Below are 13,924 nucleotides of genomic sequence, written 5' to 3' on the forward strand. Positions count from 1 at the left end.
TCTGATTCTAGACTTTGAGTTTGCATAGTACTAGACTGGAAAGTTAGTTAGCTATTATTCTTGTATGTTTACATAGTATTCTTTTGCCCATAGTGCATTACTTGCTTCATGACCTTGTTATCCCTGTAAAATTAATATATGGGAATATAAAGTGTACAACCTATGCACAATCCATGTGAGTATTTTACAAAAATTCTAACTAAAATATTTGGTCATTCTTTGTTGAGCATCAGAAATTATATTCTCTTTTGTGATTTAGGCAAGAAACATCTTTTTATAATTCTGTAATGTCCAATTTAAGGAACTCAAAACCAATTCACATGTAAATATTTCTGTCACATTTTGTGGGACATGACAACGAAATATTGCTTAATACATACAACTGTATTGTATAGGTCAGTGGCAGAATTGGAATAAAATTTAGAACTCTAGACATTTTATTTTACTTTGTTGTAGCCCATCTGTTACACTGACCTTCATCAGGATGAGTTGAAAGCAGAATGATAGGAAAGATGCTCGTTAGCAGAAGGGTAAGCTTGAAGGCAGGAACAGTTTCGGTCTTTATAGCTCTGGCACTTAACACAATGTCTGGCACATGGTAGATGATTCATACTTATTGAATTGAATCTAAGAAGAGGCACAGTAATCATACTCATCAATCAATAAGCAAGCATTTCCTGTGTATTATTAAGTGCCAGGTACTGTGATAAGCCCTGGGGCATATAAAGACAAAAACAAAACAGGTAGCTAGGTGGCTCCAGTGGATAGAATGCTGGGCCTGGAGTCAGGAAGACCTGAATTCAAATCTAGCCTCAGATATGTACTAGCTGTATGAGCAAATCACTTAACCTCTATCAGCCTCAATTTCCTTGTGTGTAAAATGGGGATAATAATAGTACCTACATCCAGGTGTAAAGTTATTAGCACAGTGCCTAGCACACAGCAGGTGCTTAATAAATGCTTGTTTGTTTCCTTCCTTCCTAAAACAATTCCTTCTTTCTGTCAGGCACTGTGCTAAATGCTGAGGATATAAAAAGATAAAAAATAGTCCCTGCCCTCAAGGAGCTCACAATGTAATGGGGGGAGACAATAAACAAATGTGTACAAACTGTACACAAGATGAATAAGAAATAATTAATAGAGAGACGTCTCTAGAATTAAGAAGGGTTGGGAAAGGCTTCCTTTGTAAGATGGGATTTTAGTTAGGACTTGAAGCCAGGAAAGCCAGCAAGTGCAGATGAGGAGAGAGAGCACTCCAGGCATGGGGGACAGTAAGAAAAAAACACCCAGAACAAGAGATAGGGTGTTTTGTTCATGGAAACAGCCAGGAGGCCACAGTCACTGGATCAAAGAGTACAGAGAGGGGAGTAAGATGTAAGAAGACTAGGAAGGTGTGGGATGGAGGAAGGGGAGTTATGAAGGGTTTGGGGCACCAAACAGAGGTTTTTGTATTTGATCATGGAGGTGATAGGGAGCCACTGGAGTTTATTGAACAGGGAGGTGAAATGGTCCCCCCTGTGCTGGAGGAACATTACTTAGGTGGTTGAATGGAGGATGGATCTGGAGTGGGGAAAAGCCTTGAGGCAGGCACACTCACCAGCAGTCTATCGCAATAATCCAGATGTGAGGTGATAGGGGCCTGCGTCAGGGTGGTGACAGTAACAGAAGAGAAAAGGAGCGTATTGAAAGATATTGCAGAGGTGAAATCAACAGGCCTTAGTAGCAGATTGGATATGAAGATAATGAGACAATGAAGAGTTAAGATCGACACTTAGGTTGCTAGTCTGAGGAACTGGGAAGATAATGTTGTCCTCTACACTAATACGAAAGTTAGGCAGAGCGGAAAGCTGAAGGAGGGGGAAGAAAATGAGTTCTATTTTGGACATGTTGAATTTCAGGTGTCTATTTGACATCCAGTTGATGTATGTATGTATATATGAAAATGTGATATGGAATAAATGCATATGTAAAGCACTTATATAATATATTGAGAAAATGAATACAAAGTAGTTTGGAGAGAGAATGTACTAGCAGCTGGGGGATCAGGAAAAGCTTCCTAGAAGAGATGGACTTGCGCTGAGTCTTTAAAAAACCAGGGATTCTGAGAGGAATGAGGTGAAGAGGAAATGCGTTTCAGGAATAGGGCAGAGCAGGTGCAGTCATGGAAATGGAGCATCACGTGATAGGAATGGCAAATAGGCTGTATTAGAGAGTACATAGAGGGCAGTCATGTGTTACAAGACTGGAAAGGGATGAAGAGAGCAAAGTGTGAAGAGATTTAAATGTCAAGCAGAGGAGTTTAAAATTAATCTTGGAGGTAATAGGGATCCACTGAGTTTATTGGTGGTGACATGGTTGGATCGTCACTTAAGAAACTTCATTTTGATAACTGTGCCTGTCTGCGTGTGCACATGCATGTACATGTGTGTGGGTGGGTGCGTACAAAAGTATCAAAGTAGGGAGAGGTTTGAAGATTATAAACTATTGTGATAGTCCAGGAGAGAAGTGTTGAGGCCCTGGACAAGGGAAGTAAGTAGCTGTGTGAGAAAGGGGATGTTGAGAGAAATAACAAGATTTAGCTACCGATTGGATATGTTGGGTTAGAGGAGCCAAGGACGACACTGAGGCTTTGAAGCAGGGGTCCTGACTGTTGACAGCTGACCAACGTTTACCTTTGTAAAAGGAACCTGTTACATGTGATAAGTAAACTTATTAGCTGTGTGATTCTGGATAAGCCACGTAACCTTCCTAAATCTTCTAAAATATAAAATGGGGAAGTAACACCCATTGCAGCTGCCTTTCAGGTTACTGACTCAAATGAGGTAATGTATGCAGAGCTCAGTGCAAACCTTAAAACACTACATAAATATCTATTATAATTATTACAATGTCCTTTGAGAAATTTGCAATATTGACTCTACTGAGATCAGTAAAATTCTAGAACATATTATTAAAAGATAATTTGTATTTCAAAAAGCATCAAGAAATTATGCCAAATTAACCTTATTTTTTTCTCTTTCCTTTCTTTCTTTCTTTCCCTCCCTCCCTTTCTCCCTCCCTCACTCACTCCCTTCCTTCCTCCCTTCTTCCCTTCCTTCCTTCCTTCTTTTGACAAAGTTACTAGTCTAAGAGATTAGTAGAATCCTGTATGGGGTGCTAGATAATGTATATCTGGATTTTCAGGAAGATAGCTGACAAAGTCTCTCATACCGTCCTTGTAGACAAGGAGAAATGTGAGCCAGATGCTAAGTATATTTCGCTGTATTTGGACATGGTTGAACTGCCAGTGAAAAGGATCATTTGTTAATGGCTCGGTGTCAGTTTAGAGGGAGGTCTCTAGTGGGGTGGTTCCTGTACATGTCCTTAGCTTTGTGCCAAACATTTTTATCAAGACTTCAACGTTTTCATTAATACTCAAATGAAGACATAAATGGCATGCCCATCAAATTTGAGACAATAAAAGGTTGAGAAGACTGAATTATAATCCAAAAGGATCTTGATAGGTTAATATGATGGGCTGAAACTTAACAGTGATAAATGTAAAGTTTGGTTGAAAAAACTTCATAAAGATAGGATAAGAGAGATTTGGCTAAATAGTGGTTCATACAAAAAAAAGGGGTTTTTGGTGAACTGTAGGTTCATCATAAGTCAACAGTCTGATACTGAATTCATAAATGCTCATGCAATCTTAGGCCAAATTGATATTGTCCAGGAAAAAGGAAGGTATAATCCACTCTGTCCTAGTAAGACCATACCTGGAATAGAATTTTCAATTCTGAGCACTACATGTTAGAAAGGACATTGACAAGCTGAAACATGTTGGTTGAAGGAACTTGGTAAGTTTACTCCAGAGAAGAAAAGACTTAAGGAGAAATATGATAGCTGTCTTCAAGTATTTGAAGGGCTGTCATTTAGAAGAAGGATGGTTTTGTTTGGTCCCAGAGTACAGAGCTAGGGACAATAGGTGGAAGTTACAGAGAGGTAGATTTCAGCTCAATTAGAGCTACCCAAAATTTAATGGGCTGCCTCAGGATTCAGTGAAGTCTCTTTCATTATAAATCAAGTGGAGGGAAGCTGGAAGATCATTTGTCACAGGGATATTATAAAAAGGATTCCTATTCAGATATGAATTGAACTAAATGACCCTCTGAATTCCTTTTCAATTTTTTGATTGCATTACTTTTTTCAGATCTTGTTTTTCAAGTTTTTTTCAGTTTCTATTTTGTCTTGAAGATTGTTTTGAAATTCTGGGCTAAGAAAACAATAATTTAAGAACAATATTCATTTGATAGCAATTATATAAATCTTGAAAGGACTTATCATGATGTTTGTATGGGTGAGTGTGTGATTTTTACAAATTACCTATGTGTGTGTGTATATATATATATATGTATAGGGGCACCTAGGTGGCACAGTGGATGGAGCACTAGACTTGGAATCTAGAAGATTCATTTTTGTGAATTCAAATGTGATTGTGTGACCTTGGAAAGTCACTTAACCCTTTTTGCCTCAGTTTCCTCATCTGTAAAATGATCTGGAGGAGATGGCAAATCACTCCACTATCTCTGACATGAAAACCCCAAATGGGGTCATGAAAAGTCAGACACGACTGAAGTGACTGAACAACCACATATACATATGAACAATAGAGGAATATCTCTGTGATGATATGTCTTTTTATTAATGGCAGAACGGAAGCAGGCAGGACTACATAGTCTTTCTCTGACCCCCCACTGAAATAAAATGTTTTCCATACTTTATGATATAAAAAGTTTCCCCTAAGTTTTTATTATTCCACTTGGTAAAAAAAAGACCAATCTCTGATCCTCACCCATGGTGGGCAAAAAATATAAGATCTAGAGAGGAAGCAACTATCATATGGCTTTTTCTAGGCACACACCCTTAGTGAGCCTCCATTGCCATATCCAGAGACTCCAAGTCGAAGTTTTATTAATTCCATCTAGATTTCTTGGAAAAAGGAAGAACTCTTGGCAGAGGAAAATCCAACTGAATCTCTCAATAATCAATAGTGGAGTTTTATCATCATTGAAAACCATATAACAATACTGATCCAAATATGTATTTCCCCAGAACACAGGCCTCACTCATAAAATGAAATCCCATTTACAGGAAAATTGTGTGTGTGTGTGTGTGTGTGGTGGGGGGCCAGAGGAAAATGGGGGGTACATGGAAAGAGTACAGGATTTTGATCCTCTCTTCCTTTTAGTCCATTCAATACATATTCATCAGCCATTCACAATTCTGGTAGCTATTACTGACCTCCAGGACACTCCGTTTTCTTCCTCAATGAGTTGAGTACCTAGCTCGTGGTCTTTCCTCCCTGACTCCTGCCCTCGTACTAGGGGGTTTCAACATACATATTGATTCTCCCTCAAACACCCTAACTCCCAAGTTCCTTAACTTACTCATTTCCTGTGACTTACTCCTCTCACCTCACCTCAGCTACAGAGATAGTCATATCCTTGACCTTGCTGTCACCCATTCCTCTTCCATATTCACAAATTCTGAAATTTCTTAATCTGATTATTAATTGTCATTTAATTTCTCTCTCTGCTTTGCAATCTTTAATATTGTTCTTTGTCCACACCTCAGTTCTGTTCCAGGATACCTTTCTGCCTTCCCCATATTTACCCCTTGGTAAACCAGTTCAACTCTACACTGCACCCTCCTCATGAGTCCCTTACTCCCCTGTCCTGACACCAATCTTGCTCTGCTAAGCCCCAGCTTCAGATGAATCCTAACACCTACTGCCTTTATTTCTTACATGCTACTAAGAGGTGTTGGAGAAAATAATGGAACTGTACTGACTGGGTCCACTCCAAATTTATGTTATGTAATTTCAACTCAACCCTCACTGCAGCAAGGTAGTCCTTTTCCACCTTCCTATCTAGTTCACTGGCCACAATGGCTCTTCTAAACCTTTTCATCCCTCCTCAGACTTCCCATGGCTCTCCTTCTCCCCACCTGCTCGGCTGAGAGCCTACCTCACATTTTACTGAAAAAATTGACCAAGATAATTAGTCACCAAAAGTTCTGTCTCTCCCCCTCCTCCTCATTTTACATCACTGAGAAGATGCCTTCTGCTACTATCTCTTCCTTGAGGCCTCTCTCACATGAAGAGGTGATTTTTTTCCTTGCCAAAGAAAACTCTTAGACACACTAGAGCTCCAATTCCTTAGATCTCCTCTAGGAAATGATGCCCCCCTCTATCATCCCCATTCCCTCACTAATCTTTGATCTCTCCCTATCTACTGGTTTGCTTGCCAGCTACTTCCAAATATGCCTAGGCCTTTCCCATCCTCTCCCCTCATCCTCTCTTAATCCATCCATCCCCACTAGCTCTCTCCTCCTTTTTGTGGTTAAATTCCTTGAGAAGGTCATCTATAATAGATGCCTCCACTTTCTATACTTTTACTCTTCTTAAATCTCTTCAGTCTGTCTTTGAATCTCATTTGATCATTCAACTTAAACTGCTCTTTCCCATGTTACCATGATCTCTTAATTAGCAAATTCAATGGCTTTTTCTTAAACCTCATCCTTCTTGACCTCTCTGCAGCCTCTAACACTGTCAATCACCCTTTTCTCTGTGATGCTGTCTTCTCTCTAGCTTTTTGTGACACTACTCTCTCCTGGCTCTCCTCCTACCTGTCTGATCATTGCTTTACAGTCTGTTTTGCTGGATCTCCATTCAGTTTGCACCTACTAACAATGGCTGTACAATGAAACTCTGTTCTGGACCCTCTTCTCTGTTCTATCTATACCGTTTCCCTTGGTGATCTCATCAGAGCCATTGGATTCAATTATCATCATTATGCAGACGATTCTTAGATCTATTTATTTAGATCTATTTATCCAGACCTGGACTTTCTCCTGACTTATATCTCCTGATCTCACATCTCCAAATACCTATTGGATATTTTGAACTGGATTTCCTATAGACACCCAAAACTCAAATGTCCAAAATGGAATTCATCTTTCCCTCTAAACCCTCCCCTCTTCCTAATTTTCCTATTACTGTCAGAAACAGCCTTCCAATCACTTAGACTCACAACCAAGTTATAATCCTCAACTCTTAACTCTTTCTCATCTCCCATATCTAATTAGTTGCCAAGGCCTGTTGACTTTACCTTCATAATATCTCTTCTACACTAACTTCTCTGACACTGCCACTACCCTAGAGCAGATCTTTATCACCTCACACTTGGACTATTACAGTAACTTTCTGGTTTATCTCCCTGCTTTAAGTCTCTTCCTACTCGTCCATCCTCTACTCAGCTGTCAAATTAATCTTCTTAAAGTGAAGGCATGACTATGTTACTTTGCTATCCAAGAAACTCTAGTGACCTCCTATCACCTCCTGAATCAAATATAAAGTCCTCTGGTCTTTAAAACCCATCATCTATTCCCTTCCTACCTTTCCAAGCTCCTTAAATCTTATCTCCATGTACTACAATGATATAGTGATACTGGCTTCCTTGTTGTTCTTTGCACTAGATATTATTCCATCTCCCAACTTTATGTATGGAATTCTTTCTATCCTCCTCTCCACCTCTTGCACTAGGTGGCACTTGCAGCTAAGACAGAGTGCTGGGCCTGGAGTCAGGAAGAAAACTCTTCCTGAGTTCAAATCTGGCTTCAGACATATTCCAGCTGTGTGACCCTGGGCAAGTCATTTAACCCTATTTGCTTCCGTTGCTCATCTGTAAAAATGAGCTGGAGAAGGTAGTGGCAAACCACTCCAGTATCTTTACCAAGAAAACACCAAGAGGGCTCTCGAAGAGTCAGCATGACTAAAAAACAACTAAATAATGAAACTCCACCTGTTGGCTTCCCTGGTTTTATATCTCGCCTAAAATCTTTCTATATGGAATTCCTTCTTAATGTTAGTGCCTTTCTCATGAGATTGTCTTCAGTTTATGCTGTATATATCTTGACTGTGCATGGTTGTTTTATATATGTTGTTTTCTCCAGTAGACTGTGAACTCCTTGAGAGGAGAAACTGTTTTGGCCTTTTTTTTTTTTTTTTTTTTTTGGTATCCTCAGCTCTTACCACAGTATCTTATTCAAAGGTTTAATAAATACTTGCTTTGGCTTGAAGAATCTCAACTCTACCCAGCCATCAAAAAGACAAATTTTCACTTGGGGCCACTATCCCTGCTTTGTTAACTAAGTGTTTCAGCTATGACTGAAGAGTTATAACTAGTGATATCTAGTCACTATACCCTAGCAGAGTGAAGTTGAGATGACTCGAGTGGGAGTGAAAAGATGATCTCAGAAGATGTAGCAAGGAACAATGACAAATAGACTATTTACCCAGCTAGTTCCAAATGAATAGTCAGCTGAGGCCAGTAGAGCAATGTGCTCCAGGAAACTCCCCGTACAGCGTTACCACAAGATCCGTGGAGTGGGGTGGAGTGCTCAGCTCAGATACTACACCTATGGTGAAGAAGGGCCAGTGAGAGCAGCATGATGATGCTAACTGAAGAAACTGGTGGTCTTCCAACATTAGTGGACAGGTGTGTCCTGGTTACATGCACTGCCCATTTCTTTCCCTTAAGTGTTATTCCTTATTCATGTTAAGTGTGTGGGGGTGCATGCATGGAAGAGTATGCCTAGGTTTATGGTCTGGGAAATGATTTAGACTTCTATTTTATTTAGACCCTTGGTTTATTTATTCCATAGGGGTAGTGATTATAAGTTCTGTATATTAGGCCCCAGAGCTGTGAACTGCGGATTGTGAGTTCACTTGCTTAATCACAGGAAGCTAACTTGCTTTTGTTTTGTTGTGGTGACCAAGCCCAGTGTGGTAGAGGTGACTCAATGACATGGAAAGGCCTCCAGGTATTTTTGTTGCCCCTCTGTCCCTTGTCATCCCTCTATTGCCCAACATGGAGAGATGGCCATAAGCATTTGACCAATAAGTGACCCAGTTTTCCAGCTTGTGGCCTGCCTTTCTATGGGCCTATCACTCCATGCAGATGTTTTGACATCTGTTCTTCAGTCCAACTCATGGGTTTGCTCATCAGCTCATTTATCAACCAATGGGATTCTATATTTTGTGCAGACCCTCCTGGAGAATCAAGGACAAGATCTATCAACTAGTAAGACTGTATTTTACTGTGTCTTTTCTGTATCATCTGGGTATCAAACACTATAAAACTAAGGCCCTGGAGGAAGGGGGCATCTCAGATCATGAGGAAGATCTGAGGTCTACTTCATTAGAGGGGAGCATGGACCTTTATTAAAGTGCTATTGGCTTGGAGCTCTGCCTCAGTTTCTTTTATTGTATTCTTTTAATGGGCAATTTTGGACTCCAGAATGGGGATAATGTTCTATTGTGAATTGTCTATTTTATTTGGTTAAATGCCTTTGTTTAAAACTAATCACGTCCTATATAGTTCACTGGAGAAAAAAGTAAACAAATCAGTGATGTCTTGTAAACTGTGGTGTGGAGTGAATGTGATACCACAGAGTACCTTGCATCTGGAATATCTATTATGGAGGCCCCATGGGTGAGATGGGACAGTACCAGCTAAAGTATATAGATCTGATATTTGTTGGAAGACTGAGCCAGAACATTTAAAATAACTTGAGGGCAAAGAGTTACTAAGCATGTTCAGTCATTTTATAAACTTCATTATTCAATTCAGTAAGTCTTTCTTAAGTGCCTATAGTATGCAAGGTAATGTAGTAGGGACTAAGGACATGGACAAAAATGAAATGATTTCTGACCTCAAGAAGTTTATCTTGTTTAAACATATTTAAACATATGAGGAAATTTGGGGCAGGAAATAGAAGAAACAATTAGAGGATCAGGAAAGCCTTCCTTTAAGATCATTCATATCATCAAGGAATATAAATGTCTTCAGTTTGTGATTTGTTAGTCCATTTTGAATTTCTGTGTGTACCAGGAAATAATGGCATAGAATTTCTCCCAAAACAACAACAACAAAAAACTCCTCTGAAATCCAGATGGCAGGAATTTAGACTGACTTTACTAATAATAGCTAGCATATCAATAGTGCTTTTAGATTTTCAAGGTGTTTTATGTATCATCTAACTTGATCCTCACAACAACTCTGTGAGCTAGGTGCTATTATTACCCCTGTCCAAGATGAGGAAACTGAAGCCAAGAAAGATTAAATAACTTGCCCAGAGTTACACATCTATTAAGTATCTGAAGGAGGATTATAACTCAGATGCTTCTAACTCTGTCCCATTCTCTTTCCCCTATTCCATAAAACTGAGGTTTTTAATTTATTAGAACTCACACAGTAGGATGATATTCACTCATTTAAATTTCAAGTATTTCATTTTGATCAACAAGTTATATTTTTCAAATATATTATCTTAAAACAACTATATTATTCTCCAACTACTTTATGATATAGTGTAAATATATCTTTTATTGTACCATAAGGTAATTTAATCAAAATAAATTATAAGATTCTGATGTTTCCAAAATTCCAGTCTAATTAGCAAAGTTATTTTTATACCAAGTAATAAATCAATTTCAATAAAGAATTAGATATTGAAAATTATAAATCCTTGCTCTTTTCACTTGTTTATTCCTGTCCGATTTAGATCTTAAGCCTTCTGGTCAAGAGACCATGTTAAACTTCTGTTTTACTTAACCTTTTGAGGCTTTTTAAAAGGTCTATCACTTGAACCCACAAAAGACATTATTTATTTTCATCTCTTAATAACCTACTTTTCTGAGTCTTCATATCTAAAGATGATTAAAGATCCTAATGAATTTTTCATACTACATACAGCAATTTTTCCCATTATTGCAATGTTGTGTATAAGAATAGTGGCCATATTCAACTCAAAATTGGGCCATACAGTCTGACAAAGGAATTTTAAAAAATCATTTCTGGATTTATTTCAGGAGAGACAGGAAGAATATCTAGGGTAGACCAAACATACACAAAAGAGGTCCATGCTGAAGATAAGAAAGGGCACCAAGGAATCAATTCTCAAAATATCTGAAAGAGGGGAAGAAGCCAAAAGATCAGAAAACATCATGGACTATAGCTAGCAAAGGAAAATATCAAATAACTACCAACCCATAATTCTCATCTCTATGAAATATATATTAGAAAAATTTATACATCTATTGAAAGCATCCTTGATGAAAATATAAGATGAGAACAGGCAGGCTCTCACAAATAACATTCTAAGATAAACCATATTTTTATAATAACACAGTTGACCCAAACGTGCCAGAATACAAGATCCTACTGTGCTTATTGTATTTATGATTCTTTGAAAGGTGTGACAACTGGGATAATTTTGTTTTCTGTCCCTTTGCTTATTGGTATCAATGGAGGTAAAAAAAACAGAGGCATGTGCTCACTAAAGAAATTTGCAAATGGAAAAGGGATTCTCTTTCTAGGTGGTGAGGTCCTCCAGATGCTGTTTGCAGGTGATAATATGGTGGTTGCAACAGGTTTCAGAACATTGCAGAGACTCCTAAATGAATCTATAATTACTCAAAACAGTTTGCTCCAGCTTTCCACACAAGTAAAGCCCAGCGAATGAAGAATATCTTGTTGTCCAGATGATGTTATATATTTGGATGGATAGCCTATATAGAGCAGATTCATTTTTAAGCATATTTCTCAGAAAGACACAGCAAATATACATTTAGCTGGGATCCAGAATGGAATAGGAAAGAGACAGTCATTTGGATTGCATTTGGGAAATTTGGGCCCCTAGAATAGCTACCCCAGGTTCAATGATCCAAAAATTTTCCGTGAAACAAAACCCCATCTTTTTAACATCAATATTCTATTGGTGATGCTATCTGCCCATAAATCATGAAATAAAACAATCTCCAATATTTCAAAACTTCAAGTTATCTGAAGGGCAACAGAGAGGTACAAGGTGGGCACAAATAATCTGTACAATATTATCAATAATTAATTACACACAGAAAGTGACATAAAAGATGTTATCAAAGGGACATATGGCCAGAAAGGGAGGTGAGCTGGTCACACTGGGAGAGTAGATAATAAGAGATGAACAACTTGTGTGTTGCATTGTTAATTCACGTAACATTAAGAGACCCACAGGAAAGGCCCCTACTGTGTTGTGTGGGTACCCTTTGGAGGACACGGACAAGAGTCCCACAGGATGGAAAGGCATAGTTGATTTGGAAGGAATACTCATATCAATGGAGTCGCAGATTCATTGAAGTAAATTTATTTCACAACGTGACCATATTTAAATACCTATTATGATGTTTCATAATGATTTGGAAGTGATAAATGGGTTGTCAATGGTAATGTCATTGGAGCACAAGCCCTTATAGTTCCTACCAAGGGGGAAAGGCTTCCCCATATGAGTTCTAACCTGGAAATGGACCATATGTCTGTGATCAGAGAACCTAGCTAAGGGCTGAAAGGCTCATCACCAAAAGACTGACCACCAGATAATGACGATGATTATTATTTTTACTGCTGCAACTCACAAACACTTCAGCAAAAAGGTATTGCAATCTGCATAGGCTGAAGGAATACCAGTAAAATAATGGCTCCTCAAAAAGAGTAAATTTATTTATGTGAAAAGTCAACAGGAAAAATATTTGAAATCAGGACTGACCCTGGAAATTCAGGACAGATGGTCACTGTATAAGTAGGTCATGGGAATAAACTGTATTATAATAATAATATATTTTTAATTAATTGATTTTAGTATATTTTTGCTCGATAACCTTGAATTCATTCCTTTAATCATGCTTTGGAAAAAAGAACAAAAGGTAGTTCAGGAATACTAAAGGTTTTAGAAAAAGAAGCAATATGGACCCCTTCCCCCTCATCCCAATCTTTTTTTAAAAAGCACTTGGGCATTTGAAGGAAACATATCTGATCTTTTCAAAAAAATTTATATTAACTTCCTTTGTCACCTCGGGACATTCTCTTCGGTTTTGAGGACATCTCTGTATGTAAGAGAAAAAGGTTAAGTTTGCTTTACCCACCTGTGGGGTACCGTAATAACCAGGAATTCGTTGATGGGTTGATTCAAAGTCACCTGTGTATACAAAGAATTAAAAGCATATTTTTGCAAATGAAAAAAGAAGTGTAAATTCAACATGCCAAGCCATCAGAATATTTACAATTATACTTTAAATGATTAATAATGCTTAAAAAAACTGAGAATGAAATTTGAATAGTGACATCTATATGGTGCAGGAACTTTACACACAGCATTTCACTTGATTCTTGTGAGGAAAAGCTGGCTTTTGTGTGAAGAATGTTACACTTGGAGTTCTTCCTGAAGAAGAGAGAGACAGGTGTTTTGAGAAGAAAGCTGCTCACATCCTCCAAGGAATGATAAGTCAGATTCACAGGTGTTGTCAGATACAAAATCATCCGGTAAAGGTCAAAGTAAGAAAAAAGAATAGTGGTAGTGGGTGAGGCCTTGTTAGCTATTTGTCAGCATTTCATCCCAGATGTAACAGAGAATCTCTTAAGATCTGGAAAAGAGTGGATGCCTATGGCTCACTTCTGGTGATTCACAAATGATACTTACTACCCAAAAGAAGCCTAGAAAATTTTGTCCAAGTTTAAAAAGTCCTAGGCAAGAAACTAAAGACCACAAGGGGAAAAGAATTTTAAAAAATTAAAAATAAAAAAAAAATACCACAGGGGCACAGGTGATGTTTTTAATCACTGTTACCCACTGAAGGCAAAACATGCAGAAGAGAAAGCAGAATCAGAAAATGAACAAATGGTTAAGAAGATGATACCTAAGAATTTAAACTTCTGAATTCTGGTTTAAAACACAGGAAGGGCAGATGCCAGGCCTGGGATGAGGTGAACCTTACAAGGTTGAATTCAGCAGCGAGCTCACAGTCATCTTTTCCATTAACCAATATCTCTTTTTAAACATCCCGGCC

The 13,924-nt window shown here is 38.2% G+C and overlaps 1 protein-coding gene across 1 annotated transcript in view; it reads right to left on the reverse strand.

Annotated features, from left to right (window-relative positions):
* Positions 1-13,924, reverse strand: part of LOC114054225 (protein phosphatase 1 regulatory subunit 42-like) — a 47,041-nt gene that overhangs the window by 2,421 nt on the left and 30,696 nt on the right. Inside the window, exon 8 of the mRNA XM_027877398.1 lies at positions 13,004-13,056. Within this exon, the coding sequence (XP_027733199.1) occupies positions 13,004-13,056 (53 nt within the window). The remainder of the gene's footprint in view (positions 1-13,003; positions 13,057-13,924) is intronic.

This window comes from Vombatus ursinus, unplaced genomic scaffold (assembly GCF_900497805.2).
Source record: "Vombatus ursinus unplaced genomic scaffold, bare-nosed wombat genome assembly UNPS02014812.1, whole genome shotgun sequence".
Lineage (NCBI taxonomy): Eukaryota > Metazoa > Chordata > Mammalia > Diprotodontia > Vombatidae > Vombatus > Vombatus ursinus.